General features: G+C 36.4%; 1 protein-coding gene across 2 annotated transcripts in view; it reads left to right on the forward strand.

The window, feature by feature from the left end:
- Positions 1 to 14959, forward strand: part of CUL2 (cullin 2) — a 111621-nt gene extending 96662 nt beyond the window's left edge. For both annotated transcript variants that reach the window (XM_081147752.1, XM_081147751.1), the window contains exons 18-21: positions 8215 to 8417; positions 10596 to 10697; positions 12187 to 12303; positions 13314 to 14959. In XM_081147752.1, the coding sequence (XP_081003878.1) occupies positions 8215 to 8417; positions 10596 to 10697; positions 12187 to 12303; positions 13314 to 13445 (554 nt within the window). In that variant the 3' untranslated portion in view covers positions 13446 to 14959. The remainder of the gene's footprint in view (positions 1 to 8214; positions 8418 to 10595; positions 10698 to 12186; positions 12304 to 13313) is intronic.
- The last annotated feature ends 4882 nt before the right edge of the window (positions 14960 to 19841 follow it).

Below are 19841 nucleotides of genomic sequence, written 5' to 3' on the forward strand. Positions count from 1 at the left end.
TAATTTTTTCAATAGCTTATGAAATAGAGATGTCTATTAATATTTTTAATAAATGGTAACTTACTCATTGGCCTTTAATTTTACAACTGTTGTGAATATTTTCTATTCTCATTTAGTAAATATAATTGATTTTAAGGGGAAAGATTGCTGGACTAGTGTTTTACATAATTAAAAAAGCAAATATATTTTAATGTACTTGAAATTTAATTTACTTTCCTTTCATATCTATCTTGGGGAATTTTTCTTTTCTTTTTTTTAAATATGTTTTTATTAATTTTAGAGAGAGAGAAAGGGAGAGGGAGAGAGAGATAGAAACATCAATGTATGAGAGAAACATCAGTCAGCTGCCTCCTGCACACCCCCTGCTGAGGTCAAGCCCATAATCCAGGCATGTGCCCTGACGGGGAATTGAACTGGTGACCTCTTGGTGCATGCATGGGTTGACATTCAATCCACTGAGCCATACTGGCTGGGCTATCTTGGGGAATTTTTTTTTTTTTTTTTTAATATATCTTTATTGATTTCAGAGAGAGGAAGGGAGAGGGAGAGAGAGAGTTGAAACATCAATGATGAGAGAGTCATTAATCGGCTGCCTCCTGCACGCTCCCGAATGGGGATCGAGCCCGCAACCTGGGCATGTGCCCTGACCAGGAATCGAACCCTGATCTGGATCTTAGGTCTATGCTCAACCACTGAGCCACACCTGGTTGGAATATCTTGGGGAATTTAAACTCTCTTGATTATTCTCATTACCTTAGCAATAATCAAACTATCTCCTAAAGTAATGTTAATGAGAGGTATACTGTTTTGGTGTTTGGCAGCTAGTTGTATACAAAAAGAAAGAAAAAACTATGTACATAGCTTTTGCAATTGGAATTTGGCCTGACAACAGTTATCAATAACATCTAAGTAGGAAAGATAACAGCTTTCTTTTTCTATTTTTGAACTATATACTAAGCTCCCAAGCAGGTCCATAATAACCAGGTTTTTGGAGCTCTTTTATTTGTTTGTTTTATCTTGTTTTAGTGTTGTGTGTTTCTATCTTAATTAAAGCCAAATAGTTTCTTCCTTTGGAAAAGAGATGTTAACCTTGTAAATTCATTTCTTGTTTTGAGTCACTGAAAGAACTGAAAATACCTGTGATCTATCAGTGAACCATTGGGTAAAATTTTGTTCTTGTTTTTTATTTATTTATTCACTAAGCAAAAGGTTCTCAAACACCTTCCATATTTAAGATATTGTTCTGGAATTCCTAAAATGTTGGCTCTGATCCTGGACTGATCATTCAAGAACTCCTATATTTTGTACTTACAAATATAATCAAAATTACTCTTCCTTAGTCCATTTCCACATTCCCGATATCAGGTATTTTTATTTTATAAGCCAAGATTCCTCACAAATTGTTGGAAATGGGGTATAAAGTGGCATTTGAAGGAATTTAGAGTCAGAAGATGTAGGGTTAATTACTGGCCTAATAGCTTTGTAAACTTGAACAAGTTACTTAACTTCTCTGAGCCTATTTCCTTATCTTTGTGAAATTTATTTATCAACTGAGAGAACATCTTCTGTGTTCCAACTACTTCTAAATGCCAAGTAGACAGAGACTCGGCCCTTAAAAAGTTCACATCTATTTGGAGGACAACAATAATTATAGTACAATGTTTTAAATGTTGTAATGGAGAAACAAGCCCAGGGTATTACATATCACTCAAAATGGTGGTAGCAAACAGTTAATGGGTAGATTACATCCAGATTTGGTTTTTAAGGATGAATATGACTTAGCCAAACTTAGGCATGGAAGAGTGTTGAGAGTGTATTACCAACAGAGGTAAAAATTTTAAGAATTAAGCAGTCTACAACAGCAATTTTCAAACTTTTTCATCTCGTGGCACACATAAACCAATTGAAAATTCTACAACACACCAAAAAATATATTTTCTGTCAATCAGACAAAAAATAGGTATAATTTTGATTCATTAACTCCGGATGACTATTGTTGTGTTGGCCGTTGTCTTTTTTATTTATTTATCTTTATTGTTGAAAGCACTACAGGTGTCCCATTTTCCCCCCGCAATTGACCCCCTCCACCTTGCTCCCACCCCCTCCCCAGGCCTTCACCTCGTCATTGTTCGTGTCCATGGGTTATGCATATATGCATATAACTTCTTTGGTTAATCTCTTCCCACCCCCCACCCCCTTCCCTCTTCCCTCTGAAATATGATCGTCTGTTGCATGCGTCAGTGTCTCTGGATCTACTTAGTTTGTCAGATTCTTTTGTTCATTAGCTGCTTTTTAAAGAGGACCCTTCAACATTTCATGCAGTACTGGTCTGGCGAGATGAACTCCTGTAGCTTTCCCTTGTCTGAGAAGCTCTTTATCTGAAGTTCAGTTCTAAATGATAGCCTTGCTGGGAGAGTAATCTTGGGTGTATGTTCTTGTTTTTCATCTGAATATATCTATCCACTCCCTTCTGGCCTGCAAGATTTCTGTTGAGAAATCAACTGACAGTCATATGGGTGCTCCCTTGTAGGTAACTAACTGCTTTTCTCTTTCTGCTCTTAAGATTCTCTCTTTATCTTTAACCTTTGGCATTTTAATTATGATGTGTCTTGCTGTGGGTCTCTTTGGGTTCCTCTTGTTTGGGACTCTCTGTGCTTGCTGGACTTGTAAGTCTGTTTCTTTCCCCAGGTAGGGGAAGTTTTCTGTCATTTTTTCAAATAAGTTTTCAATTTCTTGCTCTCTTTCTTCTTCTGGCACCCCAATAATTCAAATGTTGGGCCTCTTTAACTTGTCCCACAGACTCCTTAGACTACCTTCTTATTTCTGGATTCTTTTCTTTTTGTTCTGGTTGAGTGTTTTTTGTTCCTCATGTTCCAAATTGCTGATTTAATTCTCAGCATCCTCTACTCTGCTCTTGATTCCCTGTAAATTATTCTCCATTTCAGTTCGTGTAGCGTTCATTTCTGATAGGTATTTTATTAGGTCATCGATGGTCTCACTTGTTTTTGTAATAGTCTTGCTAATATCTTTGAGCATCCTTATAACCAAAATGCTGAACTCTATATCTAGTAGCTTGCTTGGTTCTATTTCATTTAGTTCCTTTTCTAGAGATTTTTTTTTTTCTTTGTGACATATTTCTTTGCCTCCACATTTTGGCTGCTTCCAGGTGTTTGTTTCTATGTATTAGGTAGAGTTGCTGTGTCTCCTGGAATTTGTAGAGTGGCTTCGTGTAATAGGTGTCCTGTAGGGCCCAATGGCTCAGCCTCCCCAGTCACCTGAGCTGAGCCTTCTAGGTGCTTCCCTGTGTGGGCTGTGTGCTCTGACCTATTGTAGTTGAGCCTTGGTTCCTGTTGGTGTCACTGGGAGGAATTCACCCACAGGCCAATCAGCTGTGAGAACCTTTGGTTGGTCCCATGGGGGGGGGTGGGGGGGGTTACTCACACCAGGTAGTCTTCTGCCTCTTGTCCCCCAATTACCCAAAGCTTAGAGAGCAACAGCCAGAAAAGCAGCTTGCTTTTTCATCTTTCCTTCTTCCTTTTTTTCTGTCACATCCCTGTTGTTAAACACCCTAAAGGCTGCTGCTTTCAGTTAGAGGTGGGAGTGGTAGATCCCAATGCCATCTTTTGTAACTTCTATGGGTATTGCAGCACTCTGGAATATGAAGTGGGTATTCAGATAGCTTCACCCCCTTGCGTCCTTGGGGTCTACTGTGGTGTAATGTCCTAAGCATTTTTTCAAATTTTCTAAGAAAACGGAAGGGTTTTCATAAGCCTCTTGTTGGATGCTTCTAACTTTGTCCCAATTTGCAGGGCAGCAACCAGTGTCCTTCATACCCTTCAGCAATAGGTTCCTATAATATTTTCAAGGTGAACCCAGTTTATTCAGTCATTGGGGTCCCACTGAGGATTAGTAGTGAGAATTACACCTGCTGGCCACCAGATCTGATCATTATTAGCCTGAGTAGTATGTTGTTTATCAGCCTCTTAGCTTTTAACAGTACAGTAGTTTTTTCCTCAGTAGTGAGAAAGGTGGTTAGGAGGGATTGAATATCTCCCCAAGTGGAATTAAAGACCATTAATATACCACTAATCAAGCTAATAAACCTCTCTGGATCAGCTCAAAGTCCTTTAATATTTCCCTTCCAATATACGGAGCTGATGTCAAGAAAGGAACATGTACAGTGACCATCCGTTCCCTCTTTCCCATCTGGAACCTGTCTGATGGGACACAATTTAGCCTCTGGGTGGAAACTAGTACCTTGACAAATAGTGGACTCAGTTATCCAGGGATACAGGGTAGGAGTATTAATTTCCTGTTCTGGAGAAGTTTTTGAAGGTGTTCCTAACAGATTAGGAGGATCAAAAGAATCAGGAGGCTGATAGCTGGGAGGGGGAGCCTAGAAGAAACAGGCCTCCCTAGGAGGGAGGCAGGGTACCCCAGTTTGGGGACACCTGGGGGCAAGAAATCAAGGAGATCTTCTGAGAGACTGGCAATGTCTTGGCTGATGGCTCAGTTTCCAATCCTTGGGTCTTTTTAAATATATTTTCCATTTTTCCTAAGAGGCATTTCCAACTTTTCAAAGAATCTGGAACTGACTAGCCCACCAGTAACAGTATAACTGACTCCTAGCTTGCCAGGAAGTCCAGCAATAGAGTCCCAGGGTGACTACCAGGAAAATACCAGCACATTTACATACTGGACAAACAAGGCAAATGCAAATATACACACAAAGAACAAAGTCCAACTCCTGCATGACAGACAACCAGACCAGAGATTATCACCAAGGATGTCTTAGATTGTCCCGCAGGCGTTCCTCAACCCTCCAGAATTAGGCCTAAGTTGGGCCCTGAATTGGGCGTCCTGGAGATAGTTCCTGCCCAACCAACCAGAAACCAAGTGTGCATCAGAACGGAAACTACATTTCTGACAACCCATATCCAAAAGGGGAATAGAAACACTAATTAAAGCATCTACAGGGGCTCTCCTACCTGCCTCCCTTCTAAAGTGCTGAGCAAAACAGGTTCAAGTGGTTACTCCACTTGGCTGTCGAGACAGGCCAGGCAGCTTTCCCAATGGTCAGCATTAAGAGGGAGTCTCCTGCAGAATAGACCTCCTCATACAGTGGAGACACAGGCAAGTAAGCCCTGGATGAGCTGCCGCTGCCCACTGCTTTGCCAAGTAGCCATACTAGACTGGGAGGGAGGCCTTTTAAGATAGTCCCATCTGGAATCACCAAACTTGTTACCACACTCAAGGGGTTTGCCGCTTAGGGAGCTCTTTAAAAAGATGATTATGTGATTGTCTCAAGGTAGTTGTATTTACTTGAAGCAAGTAAAGTAGATGGGTTTCGTATCCAAAGCTCTGTCTCCTGGAAAAGAGATTCAGTCATTGCTTATATTTACTATTTGATCAGTTATACCTGATTTCTCCTTTGCAGTTGGTTACATTTATCCAGTTGAGATCCTGTTGAGCTCATCCTGTTTACAGCTGGTTTGCAAAATACTGTGCTACATTTTCACATTTAGTAAGAATAACATTTAGTAATAACATTTATAACTGCCCAGATCTTGAGACCCCTTTCTTATCTAACACTTTCTCTACCATCTGCCCTCCTCTCCCACTCTAATCCTTTGGACATACTAGTTTTAAAAGACCCAGCCAGTTATTTTGTAGAATACCCAGCATTCTGGATTTGTCAAATTACTCACTTGTGATATATTTTGTTTGTTTTCTGATTACCTCTAGTTTCTGTGAAGTGGAAATTAGGTCTAAAAGTTTCATTATATTTAGATTAAATATTGTTGGCAAGAATACTAAGGTGATTATCTGTTCATAATAATTACAACAGAGGACGTGTAATGTTAGATTGTCTCACATTAGCGACACTAAAAGTTGCTCATTTGGTTAAGGTGGTGACCAACAGATAGTTCCATTGTAAAGATACATTCCTCTTTTCATTTAGCAGTAATCTGAGGGGTAATACTTAGGTCCCAGTCTTTTCAGCTGTTAGCTGACCAATAAGAGCATGCTGCTGAAAAAGTGGGAAGAGGTCCATGTACCCCTGATCCTGATAATTTATTGAAAAAATTAGCAAGAAAAAGATGTAATACAAAGCTCATTAGTTTACCTCTTTTTAAGGGTTGCAGACTGTACTTAATAATAAGTGACATTTTGACCCCTTATTTGCACTGTCTCCTCATACTGTTTTGGCTCTAGTGCTGATGAAAGACTTATGTGACAGAAGACTTGCTGTTTCCAAAACCATGGCAGCATATTACAACATCAGGGACATGCTGGCTGATGGCTTCATTTAATCATTGAGGTTCTTGATGCATTGTGTTTTTTTATGTTTTGTTTTTAAATATATCTTTATTGATTTCCGAGAGAGGAAGGGGGGGGAGAGAGAGAGAGAGAGAGAGAGAGAGAGAAAGAAAGAAACATCAATGATGAGAGAGTCATTGATAGGCTGCTTCCTGCACACCTCCTACTGGGGATTAAGCCGGAAACCCAGGCATGTGCCCTGACTGGGACCGCAATCTCCTGAATCATAGGTCAATACTTACCCGCTGAGCCACGGGGCCAGGCTGATGCATTGTTTTATACTCATTTCTGGTATATGATTAAGTAGTCATTGCACAAATGATATAATGCAGTGTATGTGATGTTTTGCTTCTTGCCACATTTTCCAAACTTAAATGTTGAGATGAAAGCCCTTAAAGTATTCTTTATACTAATTGTTAGTACACACCTAGTGATAATTTCTTACATAAACTCTTTGTGTGAATCAAATATTCTAATTAATATATTAAACCCCCATTCATGAAAAGTCAAAGATTAGGAATTTTTTTCCTTGAGCTATTTCTATCCAAATAATTTTGAAGAATATTTCTGAATATCATTTTCGGAAATAAGTCAAGGTATAATGAAAGTTAGAATAGGCATGTGTGTGGTGATAATAAATTGGAGAATAGAATTCTATTCTTTAAAATCTTTACATAATGAATAAAGCACAAAATCTTGATCAGAATTATTAATTACCATTAATATGGGGAATGCAGCCTCTGGGATTATGTTTACATGAAATACAGCTTCCTTTAGTTAAAATGTAGAGTTCTAAAACCAAATTTCATGCTTGGTCAGTTTATAATCTATTGATAGTCAAATAATGCAGGGTGTGTGCTTGTGAGAGAGAGAGGATACAATCACTATACCACAACTTTATGATTTAGGAAGCATTTCTTATATTAACTTTTTTTTAACATGTTACAGAATGTGTACATGTTGGTCATACAGTTTGTTACAAGTTTTTCAGTGTGCCCTTTCCCTGGGATATCGCAGAACTACAGTATGCCTAAACCTGCTGTATGTTTTATAGCTCTTGGGGGTAAGGCAGAGTCTAGCACACTGTTATTTTATTAGCTGTTTAAATAAAATTAAGATCTGTTTGCCTCTCCTCCCATTCTTGTTTTCCCCTAGAAAATTTCTGGGAAGAAAGATGTTATTTTAAAAATTTTGGCAGAAATTACAGTTTAATCGGAACTGTAGGATAAGCATTTCCTGTATGCTTATAGACCTCCTTGTAGGCTTTACCCTACCTGGGATAGAGAAGATGGAGACAGCACATGAAGCAGTTGCCAATAGCACACCAACATTCTCTCCCTTTTGTCTGCTTCTTTTCCTATGCTAACCTCCTCGTGTTTTTTTCTGCCTAAGTTTTAGTTAGCCTTCCATTGACTATTTAATTTTTTTTAAATATGTTTTTATTGAATTTTAGAGAGGCAGGAAGGGAGAGGGAAAAATAGATAGAAACATCAGTGAGAGAGAAACATCATCAATTGGCTGCTCCCTGTACTACTCCAACTGAGGATCGAGCCCATAACCCGGACATGTGCCCTGACTGGGAATCAAATCAGTGACCTCTTGGTTCATGGGTTGACACTCAACCGCTGAGCCACACTGGCTGGGCCCATTGACTAAAGACATTGTTTAAACTATGCTGGTAAAGTTATGATAGCTTAACCATGATTTATACTCAAAACTAAGAGCCATACTCCCAATCCCTCAAACAAAATAATTACATTGCTAGCAGGAATGGCTTTCAACAATTAATAAGCCCTTATTTCAGAAGAAAATATCTAAAATAAATAGTTATTCAAGTAATTTCAAAATGTTTCTTTGAATGATAACTTTGTCACAATTTTGTTTTAATTGTAGGTGAAGTTAAAATGAACTATTTGGGCAAACCATATGTAGCCATGGTTACAACATACCAAATGGCAGTTCTTTTGGCCTTCAACAACAGTGAAACTGTCAGCTATAAAGAACTTCAAGACAGCACTCAGATGAATGAAAAGGAACTGACAAAAACAATCAAATCATTACTTGATGTGAAAATGATTAACCATGATTCAGAAAAGGTATGGGAATTTAAAGGTCAAGGAATTGAAGCATTATAAACATTAAACCTTTTTCATGGGATGTTCACAGTATTGAAAGTAGGTTATAATTGTTAATGCCCTTGGTACTCTGGAAAGCACTTGAATCAGCTACTGCTGGTTCCTTACAGCTGTGAACTTGAGGAGTCACAGAGAAGGCTGTGTAAGTTGGTGCCTGTGTGCTCATTTTAGTTTGATTTCCTATACTATGACAGTTTACTGAAAAATTGGAAAGAGTTGCCATCGAGAGTATTTTGGTCAATTGAAGTTGAAAACTGTAACTTATCATAAAACTTTCCAGGTTTGCCCCCCCCCCCCCCATGTGTTTTAGTTAATGTTTAACTGCATGGTTCTGTAGTAGGAAATGACAACCTATTGATGTCATTTGTATGATATTTAACGTGTAACTTCATCCCAAACACACTCACTCACTTTCATGTCCTTTAATTTCAGGACTCAGATAACCACCATGTTTTTTATTTATTTTTTTTATTTTTATTATTATTTTTTTTAACTTTTTATAATTTTTATTTTTGTTTAAAGTATTACAAATGTCCCTTTTTCTCCCCAATGACCCATTCCCCCCCGTTCCTTCCCCCTCCCCAGTCACTCTCCCCACCATTCTCCGTGTCCTTGGGTTGTATATATATGCCCCACCATGTTTTTTAAATATCTGTCATAAGGATAGCACGCTGATAGTATATTCCTCTTTTTCTTTATAACTTTTTCTTTCCAGTAATAAGTTTTTGTTATTATAGTATATCTTGGATAATTAAATGGTTAAAAAAAGCAGCATATGTGGGTTAAATCTCCTACTTCAAGTTATTGTGCCTATAAGAAAACAATTCTTGTAGACCGTATTTCATTTTTATTTTGGTAAAGTTAATAGCGTACAACTTATTTCTCTCATCAGTGCATTTTGTTGAATTCCCTAAATTGCATATATTCTGAAATTCAAATATTTTCAGGCTTTTCTTAACTTTGAGAAGTGATTACATTTTTTGACTTCAGAATCTTAACAAAATATTAAATTATTAATACTAAGATTTTAACTACAGCAATTAATTATGACCTAAAAATTTTTAAACTTAAAATTTAAGTTTAAAATTTTAAGCTTAATTGTTATAGTTAGAAGTTATATATATTTTTAAAATGTGTTATTTTCGCTGCCCAAAAATGTACAAAATAAATACAGATTGCTAGTTTTCACATTAAATTTTAATTTTCTTAGAATTTCTTAAGTTATTACTGAGAATTAGTCTGTCTACCAAGTGCTTCTTTTTTTTTTGTTCATCCTCACCTGAGAATATTTTCCCCAATGATTGTCAGAGAGGGTAGAGGGAAATTGGAGGAGAGAGAAAAACATTGACTGGGGCCGGGGATCAAACTTGCAACCCAGGCATGTGCCCTTGACCAGAATTCGAACCCTCAACCCTTCTGTGTGCAGGCCGATTCTTTAACCATTGAGCCACACCGGCCAGGGCCTACCAAGTACTTCTTGATGCTGCTGATAGAGAAATTGCACTGTATGATCTGAGTAGCTTTCTTAAGCTTGATAGAGAAGTTGTGATACTAAAAGTTGGCTTAAAATCTTTCACTTGAGAAAAGGCCACTTTTCTCAAAGAGTGAATAAAACATGAATTGAAGAGCAAACTCTTGTTAGAATCACATACTGGGGTCATGAAGAAATGATACTTGTATGCCACGAAAACAGCTTGCTTCTATAGTCAGGTTACTTATAGTTGGTATTGTTGTTGCAGCACTTAAAAAAACATTTGGTTTTCAGTTTTTCAAAATGGGGTGATGGAAAAATTATGAGTCTTCGTATTTCATAAAAATTAAAATGCTAAAATCTGTTTAAGCCATTGAGCTTGACTGTTGTCTTACCCAAAAGTAATATATGTAATAGTCAGGCCAGAAAATTGCTTATTTATTTAATCTAAACTGATTAATATTCTATCAAGTGTAAAATTAGGAAAGAATTGGTTTTTTACTTCTTTGTTTGACAGAAGACAATTATTTTTCTCTTAAATCTTTATAATGTAAAAGATTATGAGACTTTAGGGTGTTTTTTCTTGGTTATTTCACAGGATATTTGCAGCAACTCTTATGTAATGATTTTATGTTTTATACATATAAGTGATTTATTTTTAATTGTAGGAAGATATCGATGCAGAATCTTCATTTTCATTAAATATGAACTTCAGCAGTAAAAGAACAAAATTTAAAATTACTACATCAATGCAGAAAGACACACCACAGGTAAGTGCATTACTATGTCATTTCTTTTGGAAATATTTAAGAATTATACTTTGCAAGTAGAGTAACATTGAGATGATGCAAAATTTTGCACATCAAAATTAATAATATGATATATTTTCTCTGGCTTCTTCTTTGCATTTATACTAAACTTACAATCAAAATCTCTGCCAGTATTTTAGATTTTAAAAACTAGTATAATGGGTACCTAAGGAAAAGGGTGTTGCATTTATTGCTTTTAAACTAAATGTATTGCTCTGCTTTGCATCTTTCTAAAAATTCCTACCTTGAATAGTGATATAATCTCTTATATTTTTCATTAGTAAAATAAGGGAAAGTTTTACAACACATTTATTTCAAAGGAAAATTGTTAAAAATGCTTTTCAAACTTTTCATGTGCAAATGAACCACCTAGGGATCTTGTCAGAACTCAAATTGTGATCTATGAGATGTGGAGTGGGGTCCAGACTACCAGATAAGCCGGTTTGCATGTATGCTATTGATTCTTTAAACTCAGCGGTGACTCTTGCTTAGTTCTTGGATAGCCTGTTCACATCACTTATATTTCCTTATTGCTACCTGTGTGCCATCCTGTCCTTGGGCTTGGGGCTGGATGCGAAGGTATATACAATGTCAGACCCTCTTCAGGAACTTCACCATGGGGAAAAAACATTAATGAATTGCTATTAAATGTAAACCCTAAAGTGTTCAGTATTCTATTTTTCTTCAGACTAATGAATAATAATTTGTAATATATGGGTTGTATTTTATCTTTTAAAAGCTATTATGCGATCCCTATTAATGTGGCATTGCCTACTCCTATGCCTTGCTTCTACTGTTACCTTAAGCTGCATGGAGATATGTCCTTTCTGCCCCATCCTTTTTGGCTTCTTTGCTTGAGCCAAATAGAATCCTCCACAGTTCTTCGCCTTGAACCCTGATCTTGTATGTACTTGGAGCCAATTACTAAAGCATCTAAAAGCATTGTGATATAGTGTTTGTACTCACTGATAGGACAGGAGTCTTGAAAATTATTGCGCTGTGTCACTTAAGTTCTACTTTACTGCCTGTTTACATTAAATACAGTCTACAATAGTATTAATTTTTTAAAATAACATTCCAACTTAAACCCAACGAATGTATGTATAACTCATTGTAAATATTCTTTTAGTAAAGATTATGTGATACTGAGCACATAATAACTGTATAACTTGATGCTCAGTATTTTCCATTTTATTGAATTTATTGGGGTGACACTAATAACAAAATTATACAGATTTCAGGTGCACAGTACAACACATCATCTGTCTACTGTATTGTGTGTTCACCACCCCAGGACAAATTTCTTTGCATCATTTTTTATTCCCTCTATGCCCTCTTCTACCTTGATGCTCAGTATTGATTGGAAATTTATTCAAATTCATTGATAAAGTGAATTAAGAACAATTATGATTTGATGTCTCATTTGCTTTTTTCCCCCCCTGTAAAACAGGAAATGGAACAAACTAGAAGTGCTGTAGATGAGGACCGGAAAATGTATCTCCAAGCTGCTATAGTTCGTATCATGAAAGCACGAAAAGTACTTCGGCATAATGCCCTTATTCAAGAGGTAAAAGAGGGGAAAGTCCTCAAAACTTCTTGTGGTAGAAGGTATTACGAGTGTACAGATTAGGAATGTTTCTTTGTAAAGATGATACAAAAATACTATGATTCACAAATAGCATAAAGATATGCTTCATTATGTAATGGGAACAGTACTCATGTAATTTCAGTATTAAATTCAGATTTGCTTTGGCTTGAATTTAGAGGTATAGACTTCACCAATTTATTGAGTCTTTTCTCCAGTTATTGGAGGAAGTTGACCACATCAAATACTCATTCCATAAATATATTGAGTGTCTGTGATGCAGTAGTACTGTGCTTGTTGTTAGAGGTTTAATGCAGAGCAAAGCAAAGTGTCGCTCCTGCCCTTTTGGAGTGCACAGTCTACTAGGGAAGGACTACATTATTGAAATAATATGCAAGTAAATATAAAGTTACAGTAACATGCACTGAATAAAGTTATACAATACTGTGAGAATGTACATAAAAATCTTGACTTAGGGGATATTGGGGAAAGCTTCCTTGAGAAAGTGTTACTTTAGCTAAGAGCTGAAAGTTGAGTAGGGGTTAAATAGAAGCTTGAGGGTGTTGGTATTTAGATAGATTAATTAGTTTATAGTTTGTGTATGAGCTTTAGATTTTGCTATTTTTTATGTTTTTCATTTTAATTCCTTCACAACATAAACAAGCTTTTTCCTTACTTTGCGTAAAAAATTATTTTTGGTCATTATGTTAAAATTGATCTAATTCCCCCTCTCTCCTTATGCACTGCTCTTTGAGTTTAAAAATTTTAATATTGTTATGGCACTCACTTACTTGATATGTCATGTGTATCCATTTAAGATGATTTTATTGTTTAATATAATTTCATAATTATTTTAAGTATATTTTTCTATATGCCTTAGATATGCTTGATGAAACCTCAATAAAGTTGTCACTTTTATAGCTGATTGGTTAAAAGTAATTATTTATAACTGATTAATTGGCAGTAGTTTGACACCCATGTCTCTCTTACAGGTGATTAGCCAGTCAAGAGCTAGGTTTAACCCTAGTATCAGCATGATTAAGAAGTGTATTGAAGTGCTGATAGACAAACAGTACATTGAACGCAGCCAGGCTTCAGCAGATGAATACAGTTACGTAGCGTGATGTTGCTCTCCTCCTGTGTGGGTATGAGAAGATCGTTGCCATCACCATTTGGTGTATTCCTGTGGGGAAAAGAGCAGGCCTATGCCTCCATAATTTGGTCATTTGGCAGTCCCTGTTTTTTCTGCTGTTTACAACATCACCAGTGCCACATCATGAGCGACAGAGAAAATGCCTAGAGATATTTCAAGCTCATGTCATTATGACATTTCTTAAAACTTTATTAAAGAATGAGTGAAGTATTGCTGAAATGTGGAAATTTGGTTGGGTACCATGCTTTTTCTCCCCTTCACGTTTGCAGTTGATGTGTGTGGTTTTTTTTTAATGTATCTTAAAGGAATAAAATAAAAAACTTAAATATCATAATATGACAGATAACCTAATAATTGTATCTACATTAATGACAAACATGATATTGCTGCTTGTCAAATAAAAAAATTAAAGAAATAAACTGCCTTTTTTATGTTGATGGAGTATCACACTAAATAATACATGTAAATGTTCATGAGTCATCAAAGCAGCTAATGCAGCTTTAGTTGCATTTTTATCTGAATGGTTTAATTCACTTGTACTCCTACTTAAATCCTACTGAAATATGTTGATTATTGTTCTTGAGTGCATAAAAATGCATTCATCATAAAGAATGTTTCCTTTTTATCGATTGGAACTACACTGGATATAAGTGTTTTGAATATTGAGAATTTAATTTTGTCAAAGAGTTTCTAGTAATGTGTGCTACACCACAGAAATGGAGTATGAGGGGAATATGTAGTGACTTCAAGTCTGGCATAGAAATAGCCTTTCATTCAAAAGTCATCTCTGTTTTCATAATATATTAATTCTAACATAGACTAATGCTTCAGCTCTATGGCCTTCCCCTCTACCTTTCTCTAAGTTGTAAGAGATCCTGTAATAGCAAAAGACCCTTATACTCTCTAACATTTCCATGCTAGATTCATAAGTCACAGCTATGTTTAGCAGTGCATAACCTAACACCTTTTAAAAATCTGTATATTGGCCTGGCTGGTGTGGTTCAATAGTTGAGTGTCAACCCAGGAACCAAGAGGTCACCGGTTCAGTTCCCAGTCAGGGCACATCCCTGGGTTGCAGGCTCCATCCCCAGCAGGGGGCATGCAGGAGGCAGCTGATCAATGATGTTTCTCTCTCATCGACGTTTCTATCTCTCCCTCTCCCTTCTTCTCTCTTAAAGTCAATAAAAACATATTTAAAAGAAAATCTGTATATTGTATTATACCAGGGGCCACTTATGTAGAAACATGAAATTCCATTATTTTGTTTATTATATGTATCAACAGCTAGTATTAGTACTCTGGTCTGTTATAATTTTTTATCTATTTACCCTATCTCCCCTACCGCCATAACACACACATACACATAATTTTTTAAAGCTAGAATCTTTTAAAGCATATTTCACACAAATCATTTCAATTTTAATACTTTAGTGTATATTTCTAACAGATAAGGCCTTTTTTAAAAATAAAAACAATTTACTTTTACAGCTGGTTTGTTTGATTGCACTTTTTCTAACTCATGTCTCACATGTTTAAAAAATCTGAGCTTATAACTTAGGTACTGTATATCTCATTTTACCTTTCTTCCTAGAGACAAAATAATGGCAAATCATATACTATTATACATTTCACTGTGAAAAAACAACCCTTTGTTTTAACTTTTTGATAGAGTTTTCCAAATTGATTCCTTTTTTCTTAAATATTTATAAATGTTAAATCAAGTCTTATCTTGGTATCTGTCAAGAAAATACAGAGTGAGGCAAAAGTAGGTTTATAGTTGTTCATGTGGAAAATAATACAATAATTAATAATAATACAAGAATAAACTTTGTGTTTTGTGTACTCACAACTATAAATCTACTTTTGCCCAGCCCTGTATATTATATTGGAAAATGGGCAAAATACTTGTGCTGAAGTCTACAGAAATCACTGACAAGAGTTTTCCTTGCATCTTTTTTCCATTTTATCTGAAAGGAAATTATTTTTATATGTATGTATAAATATTATGTATTTTTTTAAATGTGTTTTTATTGATTTCAGAGAGAGGGAGAGATAGATAGAAACATCAATGATGAGTCATTAGTAGGCTGCTTCCTGCACGGCCCCTTCCGGGGATGGAGCTGCAACCTGGGCATATGTCCTGACCGGGAATCTGTAATCTCCTGGTTCATGGGTCGATGCTCAACCACTGAGACACACCGGCCAGGCTGAAAGAAAATATATTAAAGACATACTTGTTCATGAGTAAGAAAGAGGCCAGATACATTTAACCAAGCCACCAGCTCAAAAGTAAGCAGTGTTTAGAATGAATTTTAGGCCACACCTTCCCCTGAGGAAAATGAGGGAAGGGTTACAATCTCCTGAAATCCCTACTGCAGGAGATCTGAGCACAGCCCAGGGAAGGTTGTGTGCCTTATGCTTGTGGGCAGAAAGGGTCAAAGCTTAAAAAGGGAAAGAAGAGGGAGGAGAGGAGAGGTTTCTCTGCGCTTTATCTCAGAAAATAAAAACGTGAGTAAAACTTTCAGAGGTTTTAAAAAATACATTAATATTGAGGTAGTTAACATGCATGAGTCTGATACATTTAACAGCCGGTGCAGCTCTTGTCAACAATCCATCCTTTCCCTTTGAAACCAATTTCTTTAATTGCTACTGTAGGTTCAGATTCATTCTAGGATTTACTTCAATATTGTATGATATTTGATTTAATATAAACAAAAGAATAGGCAGTCTGGGATTTGTGTTTATGTATAATGTATATCTGTAGGATTTTGTAACCTGTGTATCCTGCAGTGCTGTAAAATTTCTGTTAATTTTTTTTAACCTTATTAAGTGCAGACTGTGACAGGTGCTTCCACATATGTTTTATTTGATCTTTAGATAATCTTGTTAACTATACAGTGTTCTTGTTACTGACTTGAAACAGGTCCTGCCACTTGGTAGGTGTGGGCCAAAAGAGCACTCCAAGTTGATTGTGTTAGTAGGAACTTTATTGTAAGCCAGCGAGCAATGAGTGCACTGGGATTCATTTCCTGAGCTGTGCCTCCCCTAGAACAAAACACCACATGGTATTACAGGGCTAGTTGCTTACATCATCACATGTTAAGGTATGTTTGGGGTGAGCATGAGCAGTAAGTGGATATGGCTATACATACATTGCATGTATAGAAAATGACATATAACCTCCACCTTGGAGAGAGATTTTTTTTAATGAGGGTATAATTAGAAAAATTCATGCCATCAAAGGGTCCTCTGGTCTGGGGTGGTTTTCTTATTTTTACTTTCTAGTCCTGAAGGAAAATATCTCGCAAGCTTTGTCAGTAATCAGTCAGTAACCAAGCTTAGCAAATGTTTAGGTCATTGCATAGGTTTTCCCCTAGTTCTTAACCCTTGTGTACCAGAGAAGTAGACCACACTCTGTTTCTTAGATGAGGAAACTAATGAAGAGAGTTTTCCAGGAGTCCTTGCCAGAAACTGCAGAACCTTAATTTAATCCCAGTAAAAGTTGTGGTCCTAATAAATATATTTCTCTTTCTATATGATATAGCCTGTAAGATAGATAGAAATACTTCATTTTATACATTAAGAATAGTTTTTCCTGACTATTAAGGAAAAATGGATTTCTAGTTAAATAATTTGTGATAATAAGCACTTCATTTTTTGTTCCTTAAGATACTTATTTAAGATGTAAATATACATGGTCAAGTGACTTAGCTTACAGCTGATTCATGGTAAAGGGTACTTGTGAATGTAGTATTTTACATTCACATGTACAATTATAGAACATTTATTTCAAGTGTATTTACTTAATGCTAACCTGTTTTCAGGTTAAAAAATTTTAAACTATATAGTAGTAATGGATAATTTATTGAGCTCTTAATTTTTGGTTCCTAGGACAAATTCTTGATTGAGCATGGTCAAAGTAAAGATGTGAACTTTTAAAATACTTAGGAACAGTGGTACATGGGCTTTAGCTAAATGAATGGCAGTTAATATGGAGAGGCCCACTGGTTGAAGGTTGATATGTTCGTGAAGCATTTCTAAGGCTGAAGCAATTAAATTGGGCAATCCTTACATGAAACAAACAATTTATAGGCTAGAACTCATTAAAGGTAGGATTCATAGATGGGGAGAAATAATTTTTATATGCAGTGACTGCACTTCATAGGGAATTCTAAGGTTTTTTCCTTTCCCAGCCCTCCATTTATAACTCAGGCAATTCACCTTTCCTTCATCATCTAGCAAACATTCACTGGTGCCATGGTATTGTGGGTACAGTTGCTGTAATGATTAGCCAAAAAGATAAGATCTGCCTATATGGAGCTTTTAGACTTGCCACAGTCATAAATATGTCATTCCAAGTGTCAGTACTTGGAAATCCTGGGTACTCTGAGGAGGGCTACATAAGAGAAAAGGGGACAATGAAGGCAGGAGAACATACACTTTTTATTTTATTTATTTTTTTATTTGTTATGACTTTTTTTTTTTTTGCAAGTATTACAAATGTCTCCTTTCTTAACCCATTGATCTGCTCCATCCTGCACCCCCCCCTTCCAGGCCTTCGCCACACTTTTGTCTCTGTCATTGGATTATGCACATATGCATATAAGTTCTTAGGTTATTCTCTCCTGAGCCACCTCCCACCCCCACCTTTCCTCTGAGATCCCTCAGTCTGTTCCATGCTTCTGTGTCTCTAGATCTGTTTTGTTCATCAGTTTATTTTCATTAGATCCCACATATGAGTAAGATCATGTGAGTGTCTTTCTCTGACTGGCTTATTTCACTTAGCATAATACTCTTCAGGTGCCACCATGCTGTCTCAAAGGGTACAGGACCCTTCTTTTTTACAGCTGCATAGTATTCCATTGTGTAAACGTCCAAGAAGATACTTGATATGATTTTACTCTTCTTGTAGATACTTGTTTTGTTTCCTAACATGTAGTCTATCTTTGAGAATGTCCCATGTGCACTTGAGGAGAATGCCTATTCTCCAGCTTTGGGGTAAAATGTTCTGTAAATGTCAATTAAATCCGTCTGATCTAATCTGTCATTTAGAGTGACTCCTTATTGATTTTTTTTGTCTGAAAGATCTATCCAGTAAAGTCAGTGGGATGTTAAAGTCCCCTACTATGACTGTATTGCTGTTGATCTCTCCTTTAAAGTCCTTCAGAATTTTATTTTTTTCCATCCTGTGTGAGTCTTTTGTTCTGAGGTGGGTCTCTTCTAGGCAGCATATATTTGGGTGATGTTTTCTTATCCATTCAGCTACCCTGTGTTTTGACTGGAGCATTTTAATACACTTATATTTAAGGTGGTTTTTTTTAGTGAATTTTACTTGTTTATTTATTTATTTTTTATTGGAGGTAGAGGAGAGGGAGAGAGAGAGAGAAACACCTATGAGACAGAAATATAGATCGGCCGTCTTCTGCATGCCCCCTACTGGAGATAGAGCCGCAACCCAGGCATGTGCCCTGACCGGGAATTGAACCACATTGACCTCTTGGTGCATGGGACAATGCTCAATCCACTGAGCCACACTGACTGGGCTTAAGGTTATTGATAGGTACTTAACTATTGCCATTTTATTTCTTTATGCCTATTTTTCTCATTCTCTCTATTTCAAGTTATTTTTACAGCAGTCCCTTTAACATTTCTTGCAATGCTGGTTTGGTGGTGATAAACGATAGCCATGTTTTGTCTAGGAAGCTCTTTATTTCACCATCTATTTTGAATGATAGCCTTGCTGGATAGAGTAGTCTTGGTTTCAGATCCTTGTTTTGCATTACCTTGAATACTTCATGCCATTCCCTTCTGTCCTGTAACGTTTCTGGTAAGAACTCAGCTGACAGCCTTATAGGAGTTTCTTTGTAGGTAACAGCTTGCTTTTGGTGCCTTTAAGATTCTCTCTTTGTCTTCAATTTTTGACATTTTAATTATGATGTGTCTGGGTGTGGGCCTCTTTGGGTTATTCTTGCTTGGGACTTTCTTGGTGCCTCCTGAACTGGTGTGACTTTTTCCTTGACAAAAAGGAAAGCTAGGAAAGTTTTCTGCCATTATTTCTTCAAACAGGTTCTCTAACCCTTGCTTACTTTCTACCTCTTCTTATATTCCTGTGATGCAAATATTGTTATGTTTCATGTTGTCCCACATTCCCTTAAACTGTCCTGCTTTTTAATTGTTTTTTCTTTTCGTTTCTCTGATTGAGTGATTTTTTTTCTACCCTGTCTTCTAATTTGCTGGTCCTATCCTCAGCTTCCCTAAATCTGCTGTTTATTCCTTCCAATGTATTTTTTATTTCTACTATGTCATTCTTCGTTTCCTTCATAGTTTCCATTTCTTTTCTCATGCTGTTGAGCATTCTTATGATCAG

Source organism: Miniopterus schreibersii (genome assembly GCF_964146895.1).
Source record: "Miniopterus schreibersii genome assembly, chromosome: 1".
Classification (NCBI taxonomy): domain Eukaryota; kingdom Metazoa; phylum Chordata; class Mammalia; order Chiroptera; family Miniopteridae; genus Miniopterus; species Miniopterus schreibersii.